Genomic DNA, 22,000 nt, shown 5'->3' with positions numbered 1-22,000 from the left:
AGTCGTAAGGTTCGGCTTCATCTTGTTTATCAATTCAGGTTATTATGGTATTCTAGACGATGTGAGAAGATTACTCTATGGGACTTACCGTCACCTTGTCGGCCGTAATGGCCGCTGAGGTGAAGTTATCCATGACCTCTTTCCCGGATCTAAGTTGCCCTTTGCGATTATCCAGTCTCTTAGAATGTCGGGGAATGTTCTTCTTTTCCTTCCTTTTCTTCTGTTTCCCTCCATATTGCACTTTCTGGCGCTTGGTATCGTACCTGTCTTGTCGCGTTTTCCTCCTCGGACGCTTCTCGTACGCATGATCATGGTCATCTTCAACATCGGAAAAGGTTCCCGTGGATTTACCATCGGATGCCGCTGAGCATGATGGCTGCGAAGCAAGGGGACTGTCTCTCGCGGCCCATCGGAGCCTCTCTTGGCGGGCGGATCCGGTGACATCAACACCCTTGCTAGGCATGGGGAGATTGTAGGGTCGCCACGATGAGCCTTGATGATCCATGTCGTCGGCTTGATCGTGCGCCTCATCCAAGTCTCTGATGCCTGCGCGGATATCATCTAGCCAGGAGAGGATGAATGTCCGGTCCTCACACCTTGGTCTCTGACCATGGCCGCATCGCATCTCATCCTAGGAGGCGTTCTGCGATTGACCCATAGTGGGAGTCCAAAAAAAGCCAAAATGGTGGTCAAATTGGAATTGGCAAAGAGCGATGATGAGATGGGGTCTGGAAGCTCATGGAATGCGTCACTCGACGTCTCAGCAGGCAGGTACGAAGGTACGAGGAAACTTTGGCACTTGCTAACCTCAATTACGAGGAAACCTTAATACTAAAAGCTTCTAGCTTCACTGAATGAGCAAGAGCAAAGGGTTGGCACCAGCCAGGGCTTGCCTCTCCACCCTCGCGCCCCTTCTACCCACCTGGGAACTTTGATACTAAGTACTACCTAATACGAGTACCAGTGCGGAATACCTCTCAATCACATTGGGCGTCGACGTGCCGTGTAAGTCGGGGGATTCAGAATGTTCCTCGCAGGGTCCATGAGACCGTCACGTCTTGGCGGCCCGTTCAAGGTGATAGATCCCTGCCCTCAGTGGCCTGCATCCAATCCACGCAGCTGTCTCGATCCACCAACAACAGGTCTCGAATAAGGTTATTTTTACGTTTCTGCACCAATGACCCATTTGGTAGACACAAGTGCGCACACGGGGTGCTTGCAAGTTGTGCACCAGGTCACTTAGGTATATTTAGGTAATGAAGTACTTACACATGGCACACATGTTGTTGCGCAAACTGGTCGTTGAGGCTACCTTAGGTTGCTCCCATCCTGGACTGGGATGCAATACTACATCCAAGCATAAAATGGGATTGGAAAAAGCTCCCATCTCATCAACCACAACCTTGAGCCAACCGGAACTGGTGGTCTGCATTAATATCGTGCCTCGTTTTCGCACGGGATGTCCTCACGGAAAAACACTGGGCAGCGGGCACTGGGCGCTCGCTCGTGTGTGCTCCAGAAGTCTCACTGGGGGTCCATAAACGGTGTGTGCTTTTCTGAGACATGAACAGGGTTGCATCCATTTCGATTCGCAATGCCAAATGTTCTCGCCTCGGCGTCGCAGCATGAGGGGTAGGGAGCTATGAAACGTCTCTTTACCCGTATGTGTGCATGGTATTCGCACTCTGTACACACTATTGCGCACCTATTAGGAAGTACATAATATTAGACATAAGACAACAGCCAGGGATGCTGTTCTGACCGTGAGAGGGGCGGACTTGCGAACCCCGCCAGCGCGTTGTTGGGCCCTAGGACGGTTGACGGGAGTGGCAGTGCTTGGGTATTTGACTGGGCCAGGGGTCGAGGGCATAGAGTGGAGGTATCCGGACGGAAGACGGCAATTGTTAATATTGCGGTGGCGCTGAGGCCGGGTCGAATCCTGTCACGACAGACTCCGGGTGATTGTACAGATATGGCACCAGCAGCACAACACCGACAGAAGCTAGGCAAACAGCCAAACCGTCAACGGTCCAAGGGGAGTGGTAGGCTGACCAGGGGTGTTTCGGGAAGTGGGATCAGACCCCGAGAGTGGCTGCGCTCCCGACACACACACACACGCACACACACACACCGTTCACTGTCCATTGCCCACCGACGGACACTCTGTTTTACTCGGTAGAGTCTCTCAAGATTGGCAGTGAAGCTTGGCCACTCCCTCCAGAAACTAGTAATCATCTGCGCACGCCTGGGCCGATCAGGAAAAGCCGGCAGCACAAGCGTCCACACGGTTAGCGCTCGCGCGATCCGCGCTCCGCAGCATCCGCCGTCCCGTTTCTAGGCTGCGGTGAATCAGGGCCCAGTGAGGCTGTGCAAAACGGACCGGAGCCGGGGATTGAGATTCAGGTGAGAATGCGCAGACGTGAGCTGGCCAGTGGTGGAAAGGGGGGGGCACACAACCAATGCCGCAACATCCAGAGGCCCAGAGGCGAGCTCCAAAGGGTCCCCAATAACCAATTGCACTGGCACCCTGCCGCACGGGCCCCGATTATTTCGCTCCGTCCTGCGAAATGCGACCCCCGCGATTGTGTTAGCGCGTTTGTGCGAGACCCTCCACCCGAGCACAATGCCGCAAAGTGCGAGTACCAGCACCCCGTTGACCCAGCATGCCCCCAGGGTCGTTGCAGCGCTGTCGTTGCCCGTCTGGACCCAGGTCCAGCGCCCCAAATTCCCCTGGGGAATGCACTGATTCAAGCTTCCATGCCATCTGGCAGGCAAATCGCAGGCTAGTGCCCGCCAGCTGGGAGGCAGCCAACGGCTGGTCAACTGGTCGACCGACTCCTGAGTCTGTGACTGGGAGCATGGGCATGGAACTGACTCCGGCCCCCCCCATCAAAACCGCCCTGGTCCTCTCCTCTGCTCCTCCGTGCTTGACGAGCTCCTTCCAATAACCATACCCTCGTCTTTCCTTGTCCTGACCTGGTTTTCTTTCCCGCATCGTCCTTGTGTGCGCCAGTTTTCCTTCAGAACCGTTGATCTCGTCAAGTCATCTCCTTAATACGCACTCTTCTTCCTTCCACCGGATTCACTCTTGAACTGTTCGGCCTTTGTTGTATAGTACCAGACTCGCCTCCAGAGACGCTGTCCTTCTTTGAGATTGCGCAGAGCAGAAATACTCCGAATTCCCGCACTCATCATGTCCAAGCTATTCATCGGGTAAGAATTGGCTCGCCGCTCTCCGCACAGACAATTTATCCATGGCGCATACCTCGGAATGCTGACCTTGAGAACCCAGTGGCCTTGCCTGGCACACGGAGGAGGGCACTCTCCGCCAGAAGTTTGAGGAATTCGGTCCTGTCGAGGAAGCTGTACGTCCCGCCGTGTTCTCCATACGTTTCCCACCTTCCCCGCGCCCCTCGAATTCACATGCCCGAAAACCACAGGGCATTCCCCATGATGCGCCACGAATCTCTTCTAACCCGACTTTGATACAAAGGTGGTTGTGAAGGATCGCGACACTGGTCGCAGCCGCGGCTTTGGATTCGTCCGATACACCCAAGAGGAGGATGCCCAAAAGGCCATTGCAGCCATGAACAACATCGAGTACGAGCCTTTCTCTTCCTTTCTCTGGCCAAAGTCAAGGTGTCTATTGGTCGAGTTGCCAGGCCTTCTGCTGATCATGTTACAGATTCGATGGCCGAGTCATCCGCGTGGATAAGGCTTCCGATAACGGGCCACGAGGCGGTTTCGGCGGCCGAGGTGGATTTGGTGGCCGAGGAGGCGGTGGTTACCCAGCTGCGCCGATGCAGTATGGTGCGCCGCAAGCCCATGGTTATCCCATGAATGTTGCGCCCAACATGTACGCCCCCGTCCCATACGGACGCGGCTATGCTCAGCCCGGCTACGGAGCCCCTCCCCCTCAAGGTATGTCAGGTTGAGGCGAGCCCCTAACTCCACAGAGAGAGATAGTTGACGGGTCTCCAGGTTTCGCCCCGCCTCAGTACGCCTACCCGGACCCTTCTCAGCAGCCACAGATGGCCCCCGCTCCCCAGGGTCCGCCGCAGCAGGCGCCCCAGGGAGGCCGAGGATACTAAACCCGCTCCCACGGCGCCGTCTACTTCGTACCATGAGCGGGACGAGCTAGATAACTTGGGGTGTCGAAGTTTATAGGCGGATACGCGACGGACAACGATGGGTTATACCCGTCTCGAGAAAGTATGGAATGGTGGTTCTCGAAGGTGCCAAAATGCGGTATAGGCTCCAGGGTCTGATAACGGCGACATGCAACCCCAGCCTCAACATGCCTCCTATCCGAAATGGTATTCCCCGACTCTTAGGGGGTAGACTTTGCTTGGAATGCAGGGGGAAGGGGATCTAGGGAAGGATCTATATTGCCTGTCTAAGTGATAAGAACGGGATTGACGGCCAAGCAAAAGTAATGATGATGACATGACGATGCCGACGGCCGAAGAGACATGGGAGCAGAACAGGGAGCAAGGGGACAAGGGATGTGGCAAGAAAAGGGGAAATAGAAAGGATTCCCTGTTTGATTCAGAAGAGCCTGGAGTTCCGGCTCCCGTTGCTCGTCTTGTCCTCATCAGAAATCCTTTTCAAGCTCTTCCGCCTCTGTCGTGCTGCTCTCATGTGTGAACTCTGTAGAGGTGGGATTCAGAGGAGCTCCGGCCTGTCCTGCCTCTTTCTGAAGTGCCCTTACCCTCTTCGCCAGGTCGTGAATGTGGACATCCCCACTCTCTGTGGCGAGGTCGTTGAGCGCCGTATCCAGGTTGAGCAAGTAGTCCGTGTTCAACCCGCTAGGCCCCTGGCTGCGAAAGATGTGCTCTGCCAGCTTCTGCGGGTCCTGAGGACCAACAAACTGTTCATTTTCTGGTGTTCCGATGTAAACTAGGGTCTTTATCGGTGAAGAACCATCCGCAGGCTGGAACGGCGTGTAATGGATGGAGTATCCGTTGATCTCTCGGATGTCAAGGTACTCTTTGACCTCTGCAACCTTTTCAGGGATGATGCGGTAAGCAACTCCCCAAACCTTTTCTGGGGCCGAGTCGTGATGGTCGACAAGCTCCTCCCAGTAAGACCTCTCGATCAGGGTCACGACGCGACCGGGGGCTTCGGGAGTGCCACGGTGGTCCTCGCTTTGAAACAGACGTCAGTCTCCCGGCCAGACGAATGCAATAGGCCGAAGAACCTTACCTAGCCTGCTATGCTGTCAGCCACACTGTAAGCGGCCATCCCGGGGGGGAAGCGATACAGACCTGCCAAAAACGCCGTACATAACCGTTCACCCACCCGGGAACTCTTCTGTCTAGTCAACATCAGGAGAGGTCAGCTCACTCGAAAGCAGCAAACGGGGTGTCTACCGAGCCACTAGGTACCAAAATGCGGCGGAGGCTTCCATATCAAGCTCCTATGGTTCATATCAGACAACGTGCCACGAAAGAAGCTGCTCATCGGTCATGAGCTTACCCGTAGCCGTACAACCAAAATTCAGAGTTTGAAGTGTCTGCGGCCATGTCGAGAATACAACAGCTGACGAGCAAGGGCGCGTTGGGAAGGGCTTCTGGATGCGCAATCAAAGCCAAAGGGAGAAAAAAGGTGAGGTTTGTACCTAGGTTGGGGACGGCGGAGGAGATACTAAGTTGTTCGTGTGCGGATGGATGCTGACAATTCGGCACTGTCAAGGCGAGGTTGCGTAGTTGCGTGCCACAGGCCCGGCGTCGGCGCGGACACGACGGCGCCTTCCCCTCCCGCTCTGCGCACCTTCCCGTGCCTTCGACACGGCAATCCCGCCTTCCACACCCACCGAGCCATAATTCTTGGCGGAATTTTGCACTCGCTCCCGTCCTTGGGGGCCAAGTACTTTGTACTTCATGGCACGTGAACATGGACTCCTGTCGCCATTCCCAAACTCTCTTCCTCATCCCCCTTTAAGCTCATCTCAGAGCCAATACGCGCGTAACTAATTTTACACCCTGCCTTACAGCAGCACCTCGAACACGCCTTGGGTGCCCGGGCACTGATGATGATTGGCGCCTCAGAGCCGCGTGTCAGGGCCAAGCGCTCCCAAGCCTCCCTCCAACTTAAAATACCTGGGGGCTTGCCCAACTCCCAATCTTGTCGGATCTGTCCTACTTCAACCCCATCTCAAGCTCCCGTTTCACGAGGATCTTCCTGATATTTTTCTTTTACCTTAACTAGTACTTGAAGCGAGCGTTTCCTGCCATCTGTCGGACTGTCAGCTGGGTTGGCAACGGTTGAACGTCAGCACTTTTTGCCCCGCAACTGCCCCTCCAAGGAATACTGGGCCCCCAGCACGACGTAAGGATCCGCCTTAGGGAGCTTCCGATCGCGACGACGCAACTCCTGAACCCCCATTACATATTCCTGTTCCTATTCCTCTTGGACCATACAATCTTTCCTTGGACTCCGTTGCATTTAAATACCTTTTGCACCACCTCCCATTGCCATGGCGTACAACCAGCCCTACGACCCTGATGCTCTTCCTAGGTAATTGCCCCCTTCTCCACCATTGGTAGCATCCCTCCTCTTTGTGACGATTGCTGACCTGGCATGCGCAGATTTGCTGAACCGGACGTAAGTTGTGCTCGGCACTCCCTGAATCGTTCAGCTCCACGAAACGAGCTCCCCGATGACTGACAAACCCCGTGTACTATAGAGGCCTGGTGCGACGTCCAGCAGCAGCTCCCACCCTCCAGCCCCGCGTTACGACAAGCCTGCTCCTCCGCTGCCTCCCCAGGGGCGACAGGGCTCAGGCTATGGGCACACTTCGCCACCTCCCATTGGCGGCCAGCGACCACCTGCGCATAACCGACCACCGCCAGCCTCGCAGCCACCTCCGAGCCCAGCAGCGCCTGATGGATCTGGCTCGGATCCAACCTTGCTTCCGCTGTTCAGGGCTGTGGACAAGGATCGTAAGGGAATTCAAATGGCGTTATAGGACCCAGTCCAGCTTGCTGACCGTCTCCCCCAGGCACCGGCCAACTCTCCGAAAAGGAGCTCTCCAAAGCTCTCGTCAATGGCGACTGGACTGCCTTCGACCCTCAGACCGTCCGCATGATGATCCGCATGTTCGACTCGGATCGCAGTGGAACCATTGGCTTCAGTGAGTTCTGCGGTCTGTGGTCGTTCCTGGCTTCTTGGCGCACACTATTTGACCGTTTTGACGTTGACCGGAGCGGAAACATCTCGCTCAACGAGTTCACCGACGCACTCGTCGCATTCCGCTACCGCCTCAGTCCCCAGTTCGTCGAGCTGCTCTTCCGCACGTACGATAAGCGCCAGGAGGGCGTCATGAGCTTCGACCTCTTTGTCCAAGCCTGCATCTCCCTCAAGCGCATGACGGACGTGTTCAAGAAGTACGACGACGACCGCGACGGCTACATCACGCTCAGCTTTGAGGACTTTTTGAGTGAGATCCTGAAGCAGTTGAAGTGATTTTAAAAGCATGTTATTGTTTGGTCAACCCTGTTTGTCTTGTTACATGATTCGCCATGGAGGGCGTTTAGCTAGCCAAGCACTGGACACCCCGGGAGGGTCGTCCGAGGATACCATAGGATACCATAGTCGGCGAGTTCACAAATTGATGAGATGATGATACATCGGCAGCTCATTTGCAATATAGAGCGCATGGTTATATTTTCCCCTCTTGTCCCTACGTGTTTACATTTACAAGGGGGTTTGATTGTACAGCAGCCTGGTGGAAGGGGAAATACTATTGGCTCCAACCGGACCGGATACAAGTGTAATCGAAACCTAAACTAAGCTTTATTACCAAGGCTCCTGTAACCTTGTGAGGTGGAATTTGCCTACTAGCTAACACGTAGGAAACTATTAAAAGAAAACCAAACCATAATCTGGCCTAATAACTATCCGTGCATGTTTCAATATGAAGCTTTGAGCCACATGATAACCGTGGTTTCCGAGGAGTGAGCTGTGCAAACGGCTCCGATGCAATATTGGCAAGCACATCCCCCATGCCGTACTTCACGAGCATGGACTGGTTGTCAAACGAGCCCAGGCTCGAGTTGGGCGTCGCCATCCTCGGCTCCATATCCCAGATGCCCTCGCTCGTCATGGCCACCTCCTCGCCGATGCCGAGGGCGAGCACCTCGGTCATCCTCTTGAACGACCTGTGGCCCGCGGCGTCCGTCGCGATCAAGCCCATCTCCCGGCGCACCTCGGCGACCCCGTTGCGCCGCCTGCGGATCCCCCTGTTCAGAAGGCCACTAGCCGTCTTCTCCCCGTCGTGCGCGCTGACCCAGGCCCTCGCGCCGAGGGAGCCCGCCGTCTCCACGCCCGCCGACATGCCCTTGCTCCGGGGCGACGAGAGGCTCGGCCGCCACCAGGGGCCCTCGACGTCGTCGAAGCAGTGGAGCAGGGCTGTCAGCGGGAGGGCGGCCTCGTTCACCAGGTGGGAGGTTGCGTAGGGCTCGATGCTAGAGTAGGTCGTGCCGTGGGGGGCGTAGAGGACGGAGACGGCGCGGTCTCGCAGCTGAGGCGTGAGTGAGACGGTGGAGCGCTGTGAGCGGAGGGAGGGAGACGCGGGGGGAGTTGGGAGGAGTGTAATGACGGGGCGAATGGTTGGAGCTGTCGTGGCGGTTGGTGAGCGTGGAGGATGGAGTTGAGGAGGCGTCATGCCTGGGCGGATGTATCTCGAAGGACGAGAGGGCGGGGGCCGGTAGGTAATGCCAATGGCTGGGTGCTGATTCCTAAAGTCTCGTCGTTGGGGGATGAAGGCGACTGTGACTTCCCCAGCATCACCTCCTAGGGTCTGGGGAGGGACGACTACACGTGTCACCGCTTCGCGTCCCGTCTGCCGCGGGTCCTCCCATCGGGATAGGGCAATGACCTTGTCCGGGTCGAAATGCTTCCACTCGTGAATCCTCTTGGCCGCGGCAGGCTCAGCCAAGATGATTGTCTTGGTACCCGTTCCCGGGAGCTGCCGGAGGGTGGCCTCGTTGCAATGGTCTCCCTTGTGCTGGCTGATGATGACAAGATCTGGTGCTGGGATCTGGTTAAGTGACGGTAGGAGCGCTGGCCGGCGGTGGGCGGTTGGGGAGGGCTTTGTACGGTGATCGCGTGCTGCTCCCCTCAGCCACGGGTCAAGGAGGATGCGGAACGGCTCCTGGAATATCGATGGGGACGATTCGTCCCCGACGATGGGCTCGAATGTTAGTAGGAACGAAGCATCGCCATTGAGCTGCTTTATGGACAGGGCCATAATTGCACAGACCCAAGCCAGAGTCGCGCCGAGGGAAGAAAGTTGTAGCTCTGTCTGTGAGCAGCTTAGAAGAGGGAATGGGCGTTCTATTCAGGACATATTTCTATTCTCCCCCCTTAACTAGAACTGGGAAGAAGTCACTAACAGAATAACAACAGTAACAGAGTGACACGGCCTGGAAGAGCACTACGCGGCGAACAGGGGGCTTTGGAGAAGTCACCTAGCTAGGCGCCCAAAGCGCAGTTTGGTATGTTGGCAAATTGAGGCCAAAGTTGAGACACATGGTCTTGCTTTCGTGTGCCTGAGTGGTGACAAGGTCATATCAGGACATCTCAGCAGGATGGGAAGGCCATATGAGCAGCAAGAGAGCTCCCACAGTTTTGCATCAGGCACTACGTCCTGACGACGTCTCTGTCCCATATCGACTTCGCCCTGGCGTATCCTACCTTAGCAACTTGAACGAGAAGCTGAGGTGTTGTGACGGCGAGCAAGGTCATATTGTTTCATCGCTGTGAAACACAAATATTTTGGCGTCCCCCAGAGGAGAAGGACGAGTGGCACCAAGCTGTGACTTGCATTCCAAAGTACACCGTAAGCCACGGACGGACGCGGAGGACGGCGCGGGAAGAGTTATGAGTAATAGGAGCGATGTCAGAGGTTCGGGTGGCGGTTGATTGGGTGAGTCGTGCCACTGACAATGGACAAGCGGGTGGGCGGTGGGCATGGAGCCATGGACAACTAACTGGATGGCCGGGATCACCGCCTTTCCCGGATGAGAAAAAAAGCCGGACTTATTTTTCGCTCAAGCGGCTTCCGACTCAGTGGGGAGCTCCAGTGAGCACAAGTCCCGCAGTCTGCCCGTGTTGCGCCGAGAAGCTCGAGCAGATACTAGTAGTACATGCCTCTACAGCAAGCGATGGAGAAGAGACAAGGAAGTGTCACATGGCTGCCATGCCGCTGCAAGATGGCAGACGTGACGCCGTGCAGAAGCTCCCAGCCCCAGCTGAAGGGGCTAGTATTGTTGTTGCTGGGGCAAGCCAGTGATGTCAGAGGGCATGGCATGCCGCACCCTGCAGGCGCCCGATAGGTTGCATCATGGCGCGGATGTACAAGTGCGTATAGTATCCGTAGTAATTCTGAGCTCACCTCTAGGGCTGTTTGGTATTTGCGAGCCTGTCAGCACGCCCAGTCCATTGGATTGCTGCCACCGAGCATACCAGGGAGATCAATGATACCTGCTAGTGATGCTCGAGTAAGTCGAGAGCAGAGCGCCCGGCTGTCCGTGTGAACAAGACCCAGAGTCCCAGATTGAGAACCCGAAGAATATTTTTTTCATCCACTAGCGTCAGCGAGTCAATGACTACCACTCCGCCGATGAAAGAAAAAAAAAAGAGGTATATAAAAGAAAAGAAATGTCAGCAGCAGGCGCCAGAAACGCACTAGGGCCGAAGGTGCCAAGCACATCCGCCTGTTGCTGGAGTGAAATCCCCACGAATCCAGCCGAGTGCACTCCATCTGACCTTGGTCCAACTCGTGGTCCAACCGTCTAACCGTCCAAGACTGTGGGCTCCTGCGGCATTTGGGACAAGGACCGGCCATGCATCAGTGGAGCAGCGCAGACCCTGAAAGTCCAAATGGTCGATGGTGGACCTTGCAAGTTTGCGGGCAGAGCAGGGGTGAGCCTGCCCGAGAGGAGCTCTCCCAGTGTGGAATCTGTGGATTGTGGAAGCTGAACCACCAACCTCACGGCCCTCACCATGCAGCAGTGGATGCACCTGCCCACAGCGCCCACAGTGCCCAGAGACAAGCCAAGCCAAGCCCCCCCCCCCACCTGCAATGTTGAATGGCGCCCACAAGCTCCAGCTCGAGCTCCGGGTAGCTTTCGCTGCTTCAGATGAATCAGATCCTGCAGCTCTGGCAGCACCTGACATTGACAGCGAGTTCAGCAGGTCTCATGGAGAGAGTGGGCGCCTGCGGCCTGGTGTCGCTGGTCAGCTTGGATTACATATTACATAGTATTAACAAGGCTCGCTGGAGCAGAGTCACAGCCGAAGGAGCCTATCCAGAACTTCCATTGTGGGCGATGTGATGCAAGGCCTACCTCGCTGGGGAAAGCGCCATCCCCGCCCTCCCCTCCTCTGCCCTTCTGCCCTTCTCCTTCCTCCTCTCAACTGGCCTTGCCGCCACCAGTGCACCACTGCCCACAGGGCACCACCACCTCTTCACCCTCCAACCAGAGCTACCCAGCCAGCTAGATGCTCCCAGCTGCCCGCCGGCTCGAGTCATTTTTCCATTGACCACGACGCTGGCGCATTCCAGTGCTGCCAGGGCCCGCCCGGCGCTTCCATCAAGGACTTCTCGGCAATGGACGGCGTCGCTCGGGGAGACCAGCAGATGCTTGAGTCAAAGAAGACGGAGCCGTGAGTCCGTAGAGTCCGTAACGGAGGGAATTGAGCTGTGAGAAGCAGGCGTCAGATCCATGACAGCGCCAGGGGTCCGGGTCCCTCCAGCCCTTCCAGATCTCTCCCAGGCCGCAGCTCGGTCGTTACAAGTTTGAAGTCGGCAACCCAGAAGAGCTCATTCCCAAGCTCGCCATTGGCCAGGACGGCCATGTCCAAGCTGATCACCAGGTCGTCTCCTCTCGTCTCCAGTCCACTCCTCCCCATCCCGTCTCCCGGTTCCTCATTGCTTCTGCTACTGCTCCTGCTGCCGCTGCCACACTATTTGCCTCTTGCTTAGGTTCATCTGCTGTGCTGTCCTCCTTCCCTCCTCCCTTCCTCCTCGGCCGCTTATCTTCACTCATACATCCCACACGTCCCACCACCTATCGTAAAAACGTCATCCCACTCAGCCCATTGAACTATCACCGAGTCGTTGGGGGCAGATACTGCTGCCACCTGCGCCGAAACATCAAGTACCTCACACAGCTGTTAAGCTCCAGGTCAGCCCTCTGGCTTGCAAAGTTTCCTGGTCGCCGTCGTGGTCCACAGGCGCTACCCACGCTTCAGGAACTTGGCCCCATCCCATCGTCCGCCACCCGCCCTCGACCCTACGCATACTTTGACACAGCGCCGCCAATTCTAAGCTCTCTCTGCCTCGCCCCAGCCTTTGCATGTCACCACCTTCCGAGGTTATTCATCTTCCTTTCCCAATTTTTTCCATCTTGCAATGCCCAAGCTTCATCAACTCACTGCCGCATCAATTGAGCTCGCTCACATCATCAACTAGACGCCCTTATCTTGCCACTCTGCGAACACCCCGCCAAACCGGTCGACTGTGTATGGTGGGGTCAAGATGCCGCCTCGCTCGACTTTGACCTCGTCCTTTTCCATCTCCGACTCCAAGGATGAAGTCGTCTGCCCCTTGAAGAACCAAGATGGTTCTAGCTGCCGTAAAAGATGCCTTGGCGTAAGTCTCGATACATTTTCCAGTCCCCAAACTCCCCATCTCTTCTCTGGGGTGCAGCTCCATCACCACCCCAGAGGCTGCAAATTCCGACCGTGAGTTCTAGGTCTAACACGACAATTTCAATGTAGGAAAAGAGATATCGCTCCATGCAGGAGCACATCCGCCGCGCGCACCCTGAGCACTACATCCCCAAGCTTCCCGCGACCGAGGACAGCTTTCTCCTTATGATTAATACGCCGCCATCAGAAACCCGTAATACCGACTCAAGTCCAGCTCCCAATGCCCGAGGTTAGCTATTTTCCGCCTTCGCCAGCCTGAGTCTTGTGCACTAACACGTGCCAGCCTTCCATGACCGTCGCTCTTATCACCCCGACGACCTGAGTAACCCGGCGACGCCACGGCGCATTGAAGATTTTGGCCACTTACAGGGAACAGCCAGCGCCGCCGCCGCCTTGGCTGAGCTCGGTGGGATAAATTCTGAACGAGGATCGGTGGAGCGTGTAAGTTCAGGTTTCTCGTTATGATCTTCAATCCCCCCTCAGCCTATCGATAAAGCTCGCACTCAGTTACGATGACTAGACTCGCTGACCCTCCTATTCCTTGCTAGGATCACTATCCCGAGACCAACGGACACCGTATTCCCAGGACTTCGATTGAATTACCACCCCTCCATCTCGCCACCGGCGACATCACAAGCGACCCGTACTCTGCCACCAAGCGCGAGATTCTCCCATCTCTCCTGGGCCGCTCGCCACCCGGCCGTTCGACTACACTCCCTCCGCTACAGCGACCAATAGGTGCCAGTCGGCCGCGCAAGTCATCCGTCACCAAACGCGGGCGGGAGGCCCAGCACCGAAAGAAGAATTCTCGAGGCACCGCGGCGGAATGGCTGCGACGGATCCAGAACGAGGATAGGAAGCCAGGCATTGATGGTCGGCCGCATTCTGCTGAACCCTCTGCAGACTTTGGCTCAAGATGGGAAGACCTTATCGAGGCTGCCGGCAAGGCCGCTTCGATAACAGGGGATTTGGATGAAGACCGCACACCGGTATTTTGACTGACTCCGAACATCGTAACTGGTCTATATACTAACTCGGATGCCCTAGATGCCACAGTCTCCGGTTTCTCAAACTTCAGTCCCCCGAGCGTCGCTGCCACCTTTGGGAAGTCAGCCACATTTTCAGACAAACAACTACCAGGCATCTCCGTTACAGCAAGCACTTACACCCCCTTCGCATACCCAGGATGTCATCCAACCGTTCCCTTCCGTTGAAAGCGCCGAAAGCGGCGACAACTTCCACATGGGTTCCCAAGGCCTGTCGGACTCGTCACCAACCTATTCATCCCAGGCCATCCAGATCTACTGTGCCATGTGCGGAGGCATCTCTAGGCTTAGAAACTCATATGCATGTACAGAATGTATCTGTGGGCTCTGCCAGACCTGCGTAGAAGTCTTGATGCAGGAGCACGGAGCGCGAAGGAAGTGTCCCCGCTGCGCCACCATCGGCGGCCGGTTCAAGCCTTTCCAGCTCGACATTAGATGAAGGGCCCTTTTGAGCCTGACATTGTTTCCTTGTTCCTTCCGGGGGAGAAGACGGCACTCATCGTTTCAATGGCGCATGGGAGGCATGATACTATATCTGATTTCTTTTGACTTTGCATTACTAGGTGATATTCTTTTTCTCCTGAACAAGGAAGAACTCCTCTTGGGTATGTTTACTGCGGGTTATTTCTTAACGGGCGTTCTCAGGTGTTGGAAAACCGGGTCGGCGGTTTCTTTGGATATCGCTCCTAAGGGTGGGATGTGCTTTTTGGAGCAAAAGCGCTCGCCGCCTCTGTTTCAGGCTGACAACGCGGCACATCGATCCTTAGATGTATGCTACACATAATGTTACGACAGCAATTGATCAAGGTTCCATGATACAGACGAGAGATCATATTTGATTGAAGCCCGGTTTCTGCCATGTAAAAGTTTATATACCGGGAATAGTCCAACAAACCCATGAATGAAAACGCCTCGCTCCAAGACACAGCTCTCGATTGTAGATCTTCCTTCCGGAGGCAGCCAAATCATCTCTTGGTCTCCTTCTCTTTTTTCAGAAGCATATCCCTGACTGCCGCTCTCGAATTACGGCTACCGCCCAGCTTAGGGCCCTTGAGGACGTCCTCCGTTTTCCCTTTGCCCACCGGCTGCACGGGCTTCTTCTTCTTCTGCCGGCGCGCTGCCATATCCTCCATGAACTGCCGGCGGAACTCCTCCGCCAGGCGCTCGTCTGCGTCGCCGTCGTCGACGCCTCCTTCGCCCGCTGCGGTGGACTGCGGCTCAGGAACATCGTATACATCGACTAGAGAAACAAGATGTCAGCATTTGGTAAGATGAGGAGGGTACAAAGCATGAGAGCCCACGAGCGCGCACGTACGTCTGTTCTCGTGGAGGAACTGCTCCACCAATTGGTCGCGCTTGATATCGTCGCTGCCGCGCCTCTTCCGTGACCGCCACCGCTTGCCGTCCGGGCCGGGGGCCTGTGCGACGGCGCGGCGTGGGGACGTCTCCGTAGGGCGGTCGGCGGCTCGCGGAGTAGTCCCGGCCAGGGGGGGGGGCAGGTCCACCTCCATGAGCTTACCCTGCACCATCATGGGCGGCTTCAGGGCCGTCGGTTGCGCAGCGTCGGTGTCGGCATCGCCGGTCGGGGGCACGTCGGCCGCTGCCTGGAATGTTGCGGTATCCCCTGCGTGGGCTGTTGTTGTTGCTCGGCTAGATAGGCGCGACTCTATGTATTCGGTCCTTGAATGATTAGTGGCGTCCCAGAGAGCCCAGCCGGGCGGAGCAGGGCAAGGGTGAGACGAACATGTGCTTGTCGTTGAGGTCGCTGAGCAGGCCCGTCTGGTGGGTGAACCTGTCTGCGAGGCCAGGCACGGGCGCGCCGTCCTGTCCGTCGTGCTCGTCGCGCAGGACGAGGGCCTGGGTCATTTCGACATCGCCGGGGCGGGATCCGGCGCGGAAACCGACGCCGCGTAGGCGGGCCCTGCGGGCGTTGCGCACCTTTACAACGGCGGGCTCGGAGGTGTCAGCGTCGTCGCCATCGAAGTAGTCTGCCGCGGTGGCTCGAGGCTGGGGCGGTCCATTGCTGGTGTTGCTGGCGTCGTCCTGCCGGTCGTCGTTGTCGTCGTCGGTTCGCTGGCGATAGCCCGTGCGGCGCTTTTTGCTGGGACGGAAGCGGATTGGTTCGGGTGCGGGTTGCGGTTCTGCCTGTTGAGAGGCCATCGTTGCGATCTGCCGACTTGTGGTCGTTCAAAGAGCGATTCGCCAGTGAAGAAAGATGCTGGGGGTGGCGCGTCGTTGGGAGTGGTGACATCAAATCCGCGATTTATCCGATGTGTCGCCATTTGCCCCTCCAAACACTCAGCTCATGGGCCTTCCCATCAGGGCGATAAAGCAACCACACGACACGCGCCGAAACGATCACATCGTTTACTCTCAGGAGGCATCTCATGATACCGATTTCAAGAGTCATGGAGCGGGTATTTACCCCAGACTATTCGATTCATTTATAACCCTACTAAATGGTACATAGATCTACTTTGTCGCCCACGGAGGGATGGTCCAGGGTGAGCTTCATCTCCGTCTGCATATAAGCTGTCACTGACGTCATCTCAGGAGTTGGTTTCCGGTGCGTTGGAACTTCTTCTCGATATTTTCTCTATATTCTCATCTAACCAGTCTCAGCTACTTTACGCGCGAGAAGGCCCGCGAGGGTGGGATCACCGGGTGGTGCAGAAATACCATCGACAACAAGGTCAGCGTGCCCAACCATGTGAGCGTCAACTGCGCTAACCACAACGAACAGGTTGAGGGCGAGGCGCAGGGAAGCCAGGCCGCTTTGGATAAATTCCTGAAACATGTTGACGATGGACCCCGGCACGCCAGAGTCGTTCAGCTGACGACTGAGGGTCGGGATGTCATCGAGACTGAGACGGTCTTCGAGGTTCGACGCTGAGATTCCTCCTATGCCATCCCACCATAATGAAGCAAACGCCGTTGGAATGATATACCATAGACTGCCTGTATCAACAATGCCGCGAGTGTCGGTAACCGAAAACCAAATAAGAAAAAAAAAGAACGCTCAGAACCCCCTCCCGCGCCGCTTAATGACTGGCTTCTTCACCGCGCCCTGGGTGACAAACTTCTTCCCGTCCGCCCCGACCTTCTTGGTGGTCCGCTCCACCTCGGCCTGCTTGCGCTCTTCGTGCCTGCGCTTGTCCTCGGCCATCTTGGCCTCAATCTCCATCTTGCGGTTGAACTCAGTCTCGGTGATGCGCTTGTCGCGGACCGAGTACCCCTTCTCCTTGATGGAGTAGAAGACGCCTCCCAGGTCCGCCAGCCAGTGTGGGTCGACGGCTGTGACGGTTGACACGTAGACCTTGGACGTGAGGATGAGTTCGTGGTAGACGACGTAGTCGGGCGGGTGGCCCGCGTACAAGGCGCTGGTGGGATGGAGCTGCACGCCGAGATTCGTCCGTAGGTTGATGTACTCGCCCGAGCCCTTGTACTTGGCTGCCTGGTGGTAGTAGCCGGAGCAGATGGCTTTGCGGATGAGGTCCCAGTCCATTCCGCAGCTGATGAGCTCCATCTTCTGCGTCTTGACGATATCTAAAAGCTGCTCCCGAATTTCCCTGGCGCGCCGGAGGGACTTGGAGTGTAGGAAATGCTTGATGCACCAGCTGTCCGAGCATCCGTTGGTTTTCCACGCCTGATATACCTGGAGGTAGGTCAGATGGTCAGACTCGTGGACCCAAAACTTTTCCCTCTGGGCATCTGCCTCGTCCTGTCTCTCCTTTGGCCGGTAAAAGACATTGGGGACCGACAGCATCGACACAACCGTAATCATCTCCTCGCTGCAGCCGTACTCCTCAGCCGTAATGAGGAGCTTGGACAGTGACGGATCCATGGGGAAGGCACTCATCTTCTTGCCCAGCTCCGTTAGCTCTCCTAGATTGTCTAATGCCCCCAGTGCCCAGAGATCAAACATGGATGTGAGAATCGTGTCCTGAGGTGGGGGGTCCATAAAGTCAAAGTCCAACAGATCTTTGACCCCTAACGACTTGAGCATGAGGACCGTGTTGGAGAGATTGGTGCGCTGAATCTCGGGTATCGTCTGGATGTACAGCTCCTCCTTGAAAGCCTTCTCAGTATAGAGCCGGAATGCCTTTCCGGGGCCGGTGCGGCCTGCACGTCCAGATCGCTGCGACGCGTTGGCCTGCGATATAGGGGTGATCTGCAGCGTGTCCATCCCCATCTTCGGGTTATACACTTTCATCTTGGAATATCCGGAATCCACCACGTACTTGATGCCATCGACCGTCAAACTGGTCTCGGCAATGTTGGTGGCGACGATGCACTTGCGCACTCCAGGTGCAGCCCTGTCGAAGATCTTGGCCTGTAGATCGGCCGGCATCTGACTGTAGATGGGTAGGATTTCCAACTTGGGCGGGTCATTGAGCGCGTCTAGCCTCTTGCGTACCAGCTCGCAGGTAATCTCAATGTCCTCCTGGCCCGTCATGAAGACGAGTATGTCACCTGCGTCCATCGAGACGTGGATCGCCAGCACTTGCTGAACTGCCTGGTCCACGTAGTCCTCGACGGGCGACCGGTGAAACATGACATCGACGGGGAACGTTCTTCCGGGAATGGTGAATTCAGGCGCTCCACCAAAGAAGTCGGAGAATCGTTTGGCGTTCATGGTGGCGGACGTGACGATGAGCTTCAGGTCACGTCTCCTCTGGAGAATCTTCTTGAACAGACCCATGAGGATATCCGTGTTGAGAGCCCGCTCGTGTGCCTCATCCATGATGATACACGAGTACCGGTCTAGGTCAGGCTCGTTGAGAGACTCTCGGAGGAGGATACCATCCGTCATGTACTTGATCACGGTCTCGTCGCTCGTGCAATCCTCAAATCGGATGGCGTAGCCCACCGTGCTCCCCAGTGGCACCTCCATCTCTTCGGCCACACGTTTCGCCACGCTCATGGCAGCCACTCGCCTCGGTTGGGTGCACCCAATCATGCCGCTATTCCCGTAGCCGTCCTCTTTTAGGTATTGTGTCAACTGGGTGGTCTTTCCAGAGCCGGTCTCGCCGATAACGATGGTGACTTGATTCTCGCGGATGACGCGCAGGAGGTCCTCACGAACGGCAAATGCCGGGAGGAACTCGCGCTGCTCCCGTAGCGTTTTGCTCTGGCTGAAGTTGCTCGACCCCTTGCCCTTCTTCATATGCTCGCTGAACTTGTTCCCTTTGCGTTCGGGTTGGGCATCCTCTTCCCCAGCAACCGGCAGCGCGCTATCTCCATCCTCCTCCTTGGCTCCCATGATATTGCCCAGCGTCGTGCCGGCCAAGCTCGTTGCCTGCTGGGCCTGCCTCTGCCTCTCTCGTTGTTGGCGAGCCTCTTTGACGACTTTACTCCCCTTCCGACTGAAGACGGCCATGTCGCTCTGGTAATCCCTGACGGCTGGTACCGGGTCGACCTGCTTGGAGAAAACTGTTCGGCCATCGAGGAAGGGCGGCTTCAGGTCGTGCACTAGGAGGTGGACCCGGGTTCCCTCTTCGTCATCGAAATCGGAGGCCATGTCTCTGCGTTGCGCGACGCCCGAAACCAGCATTCGGTTCGTCTCCCATGCGTCGTTCTCCCTCTGCCGCTGCTCCCTCCGAGCGTCGTATCGGCTGGTCATCTTCTCTGCTTTTGCGGACTCGAGCTGCTGGGTCTCCCACGCTGACATCTCGTACGAGGCGAAGGGGTTGTGGGTGTCGTCGCCGAAGACGTGTCCTCCAAACTCGTCGCCCCCATACCAATCGCGATCCAGGGCCTTGTCGTCCTCGTCAGTCGGCTCAGGCATGTCGGGGTCGCGGCGCGGCGTTGGGGCGTAATGCGACTGAGCTCTCGGTGTCGAGCTTCGAGAGCCGATCTGGAATCGGGGTCCCGGGCGAGACGAGTCAACCCGTCTCCTTTTGGGGTTGTAACCATCGTATTCCCTGTCTTCCCCCATCTTCGCTGTTGTCCACAGCGGTCGTATGCCTTGGGTAGGCGGAGAATGTTGGCGCTGGTAGAGGTAAACAATCCTGTCGCGGGTGCCACTCTGGGGTCACTCGGCGCTCTGGTGGAAAATCCTCAGCCACAGGTCGCAGCCACACAGCCAGCGCAAGAGTCGTGGACCACTTATCGATAAACCCCTCCATGAATTTTTTTGGAGGATATTTTTGTGGCGGGTTTCCCTTGGGCGATACTGTGACTTTTCTCTTGGCTGGATCAGCACGACTTTTGTGATACCCCAGGAGCCATGACTTCCATGATTACAGCGGCCCAATGGGTCCCTCGCGGATTCGCTGCGCCCTTCCCCAAGAAATATACCTTTGACGAGGCCGAATTCGAGCGGATAGCCGAGCTCGCGAAACTGCAGCTGGACGACGCCGAGGACGACCTGAAGGAGGCGCAGGAGAATGGAGCTGACAAGGACGGCAAGAAGAGAGATGGTGACGAGGAGATGGAGGTAGACGGATCCAAGGAGCAGCAAAAAATCAAGTTTGTCGGGCCTGTCCCGCTTCAGGCGCACGCTGAATCGCTAACACGAACCCCCAGTCTTGATGATGATGACCTCAAGGAGTACAACCTGGATAACTACGACGACGAGGACGAGGACGATGAGGCCCCTGGAAAGGGAGAGGGGATGGGAATCTTTGGAAACGTCAAGAACCTGGCCTACTACGAGAACAACAAGGAGGACCCCTACATCACATTAACAGGCGAGGGGGCAGACGGGGAAGACGAGGACCGCGCTGATCTTCAGATCCTGGGCACCGACAACCTGATCCTCGCCGCAAAGGTCGAGGACGAACTAGCGCATCTCGAGGTCTATGTTTACGAGGACGAGGCCGACAACCTCTACGTCCACCACGACATCATGCTGCCCGCGATCCCGCTGAGCGTCGAGTGGATCGACCTGCCCGTCGACAAGTCGGGCGCGGACAGGGAGGGGAGGGGCAACTACGTGGCTATCGGCACCATGGACCCCGACATTGAGATCTGGGATCTGGACACCATTGACTGCATGTACCCGAACGCCATTCTGGGCCAGGGAGGCAATGCCGGCTCAGACGGGGCAAAGAAGGACAAGAAGAAGAAAAAGAAGAAGTCGGCCAAGGCCAACGACGAGTATCACGTCGACGCTGTGCTCTCCCTGGCAGCCAACCGCCAACATCGCAACCTGCTGGCGTCCGCGTCGGCCGATAAGACGGTCAAGCTGTGGGACCTCAACACGACCAAGTGTGCCAAGTCCTACTCTTACCACACGGACAAGGTGTGCTCCCTGGCGTGGCACGCAACGGAGCCCACGGTGCTCCTGAGCGGTAGCTACGACCGTACAGTCGTGGCGGCCGATATGAGGGCGCCCGATGCCAAGGCTCCCCGCTGGGGTGTCGAGAGCGACGTCGAGAACGTGCGGTGGGATCCCCATGACCCCAACTACTTCTTTGTGTCGACCGAGAACGGCATGGTTCACTACCACGATGTCCGCAACGCCCCGGCCAACCCTACGGCGACCAAGTCCGTCTGGACCCTGCAGGCGCACGACGAGTCCGTGTCCTCCTTCGACATCAACCCCGTGATCCCTGGGTTCATGGCGACGGGTTCTTCCGACCGGACCGTCAAGCTGTGGAACATCCAGGCGAGCGGACCTTCGATGGTTGCTTCTCGCAACCTGGACGTGGGCAAGGTCTTTGCCACGACGTTCGCCCCCGATCCCGAGGTGGGCTTCCGCCTGGCCGTCGCGGGCAGCCACGGCAGCATGCACGTCTGGGACACTAGCACCAACTTGGCCGTGCGCAAGACGTTTGCCCAGCGTGTCCCCGCACAGCGCGACCAGGAGGTCGAGGACCGGCTGGTTGGCGTGGAGGAGGATGTGACCGACAGCGATAGTGAAGAGGGCGAGGAAAATGACGGCGAGGAGGAAGAGGACGATGACTCGATGGATGAGGCTTAAGCGGCAACGTACTCGAATGAGGCACTGTGACGACACGAGGTCCTGACTTGCTCCGAGTCGGACCTGACCGGACTTGTTCCCGGTACGTCTTGGGATTTCTCCTCACAGCATGGCTATCTCGCGCCAGTGGTCTTGTCAAATGGGACTCAAGCCTGGGGGACGGGTTTCACACTGATAAGAGCCTGCTTTCTCAGTCCCTGATGTCCCACAGTGTCGACCATTGGCGAGCTGGCCTTGGAAGCCGGAGACGAAGGATTCGAAGATCCACTATACCCCGCTGACTAGACAATACTACTTACGTATGTAC

The 22,000-nt window shown here is 56.8% G+C and overlaps 10 protein-coding genes across 10 annotated transcripts; 5 read left to right on the top strand and 5 right to left on the bottom strand.

The window, feature by feature from the left end:
* Nucleotides 1-70: 70 nt before the first annotated feature.
* Nucleotides 71-625, bottom strand: ACO1O0_001154 (uncharacterized protein; the record flags this gene model as incomplete). Its single annotated transcript, XM_083190645.1, has 1 exon — nt 71-625. One exon carries the CDS (start codon nt 623-625, stop codon nt 71-73), a length of 555 nt encoding a protein of 184 aa, XP_083054504.1.
* Nucleotides 626-3,193: 2,568 nt separating this feature from the next.
* On the top strand, nt 3,194-4,091 carry ACO1O0_001153 (RNA recognition motif domain-containing protein; the record flags this gene model as incomplete). The annotated part of the gene is made up of 5 exons (XM_083190644.1): nt 3,194-3,213; nt 3,293-3,365; nt 3,494-3,600; nt 3,686-3,921; nt 3,982-4,091. The coding sequence occupies 5 exons, from the start codon at nt 3,194-3,196 to the stop codon at nt 4,089-4,091; spliced, it is 546 nt and encodes a 181-aa protein (XP_083054503.1).
* A 503-nt stretch (nt 4,092-4,594) lies between these two features.
* Nucleotides 4,595-5,525, bottom strand: ACO1O0_001152 (gamma-glutamylcyclotransferase; the record flags this gene model as incomplete). Its single annotated transcript, XM_083190643.1, has 2 exons — nt 4,595-5,147; nt 5,479-5,525. 2 exons carry the CDS (start codon nt 5,523-5,525, stop codon nt 4,595-4,597), a joined length of 600 nt encoding a protein of 199 aa, XP_083054502.1.
* A 953-nt stretch (nt 5,526-6,478) lies between these two features.
* ACO1O0_001151 (EF-hand domain-containing protein) lies at nt 6,479-7,467 on the top strand (the record flags this gene model as incomplete). The annotated part of the gene is made up of 4 exons (XM_083190642.1): nt 6,479-6,519; nt 6,591-6,606; nt 6,689-6,944; nt 7,004-7,467. 4 exons carry the CDS (start codon nt 6,479-6,481, stop codon nt 7,465-7,467), a joined length of 777 nt encoding a protein of 258 aa, XP_083054501.1.
* Nucleotides 7,468-7,891: 424 nt separating this feature from the next.
* Nucleotides 7,892-9,253, bottom strand: ACO1O0_001150 (MBL fold metallo-hydrolase; the record flags this gene model as incomplete). Its single annotated transcript, XM_083190641.1, has 1 exon — nt 7,892-9,253. The coding sequence occupies one exon, from the start codon at nt 9,251-9,253 to the stop codon at nt 7,892-7,894; it is 1,362 nt and encodes a 453-aa protein (XP_083054500.1).
* A 3,398-nt stretch (nt 9,254-12,651) lies between these two features.
* ACO1O0_001149 (uncharacterized protein) lies at nt 12,652-14,205 on the top strand (the record flags this gene model as incomplete). Its single annotated transcript, XM_083190640.1, has 6 exons — nt 12,652-12,661; nt 12,719-12,753; nt 12,814-12,949; nt 13,004-13,161; nt 13,269-13,709; nt 13,846-14,205. 6 exons carry the CDS (start codon nt 12,652-12,654, stop codon nt 14,203-14,205), a joined length of 1,140 nt encoding a protein of 379 aa, XP_083054499.1.
* A 526-nt stretch (nt 14,206-14,731) lies between these two features.
* On the bottom strand, nt 14,732-15,926 carry ACO1O0_001148 (uncharacterized protein; the record flags this gene model as incomplete). Its single annotated transcript, XM_083190639.1, has 3 exons — nt 14,732-15,006; nt 15,082-15,416; nt 15,511-15,926. The coding sequence occupies 3 exons, from the start codon at nt 15,924-15,926 to the stop codon at nt 14,732-14,734; spliced, it is 1,026 nt and encodes a 341-aa protein (XP_083054498.1).
* Nucleotides 15,927-16,174: 248 nt separating this feature from the next.
* ACO1O0_001147 (Acylphosphatase-like domain-containing protein) lies at nt 16,175-16,659 on the top strand (the record flags this gene model as incomplete). The annotated part of the gene is made up of 4 exons (XM_083190638.1): nt 16,175-16,183; nt 16,237-16,270; nt 16,320-16,332; nt 16,389-16,659. The coding sequence occupies 4 exons, from the start codon at nt 16,175-16,177 to the stop codon at nt 16,657-16,659; spliced, it is 327 nt and encodes a 108-aa protein (XP_083054497.1).
* A 126-nt stretch (nt 16,660-16,785) lies between these two features.
* ACO1O0_001146 (uncharacterized protein) lies at nt 16,786-19,704 on the bottom strand (the record flags this gene model as incomplete). The annotated part of the gene is made up of 1 exon (XM_083190637.1): nt 16,786-19,704. The coding sequence occupies one exon, from the start codon at nt 19,702-19,704 to the stop codon at nt 16,786-16,788; it is 2,919 nt and encodes a 972-aa protein (XP_083054496.1).
* Nucleotides 19,705-19,995: 291 nt separating this feature from the next.
* PWP1 (rRNA-processing protein PWP1) lies at nt 19,996-21,693 on the top strand (the record flags this gene model as incomplete). The annotated part of the gene is made up of 1 exon (XM_083190636.1): nt 19,996-21,693. One exon carries the CDS (start codon nt 19,996-19,998, stop codon nt 21,691-21,693), a length of 1,698 nt encoding a protein of 565 aa, XP_083054495.1.
* Between the last annotated feature and the right edge of the window lie 307 nt (nt 21,694-22,000).

Source organism: Amphichorda felina, assembly GCF_050947745.1.
Source record: "Amphichorda felina strain 45539 chromosome Unknown scaffold_1, whole genome shotgun sequence".
NCBI lineage: Eukaryota > Fungi > Ascomycota > Sordariomycetes > Hypocreales > Bionectriaceae > Amphichorda > Amphichorda felina.
The sequence above is the reverse complement of the archived record's forward strand: the minus strand, read 5'-3'. Positions and strand labels throughout refer to the sequence as shown.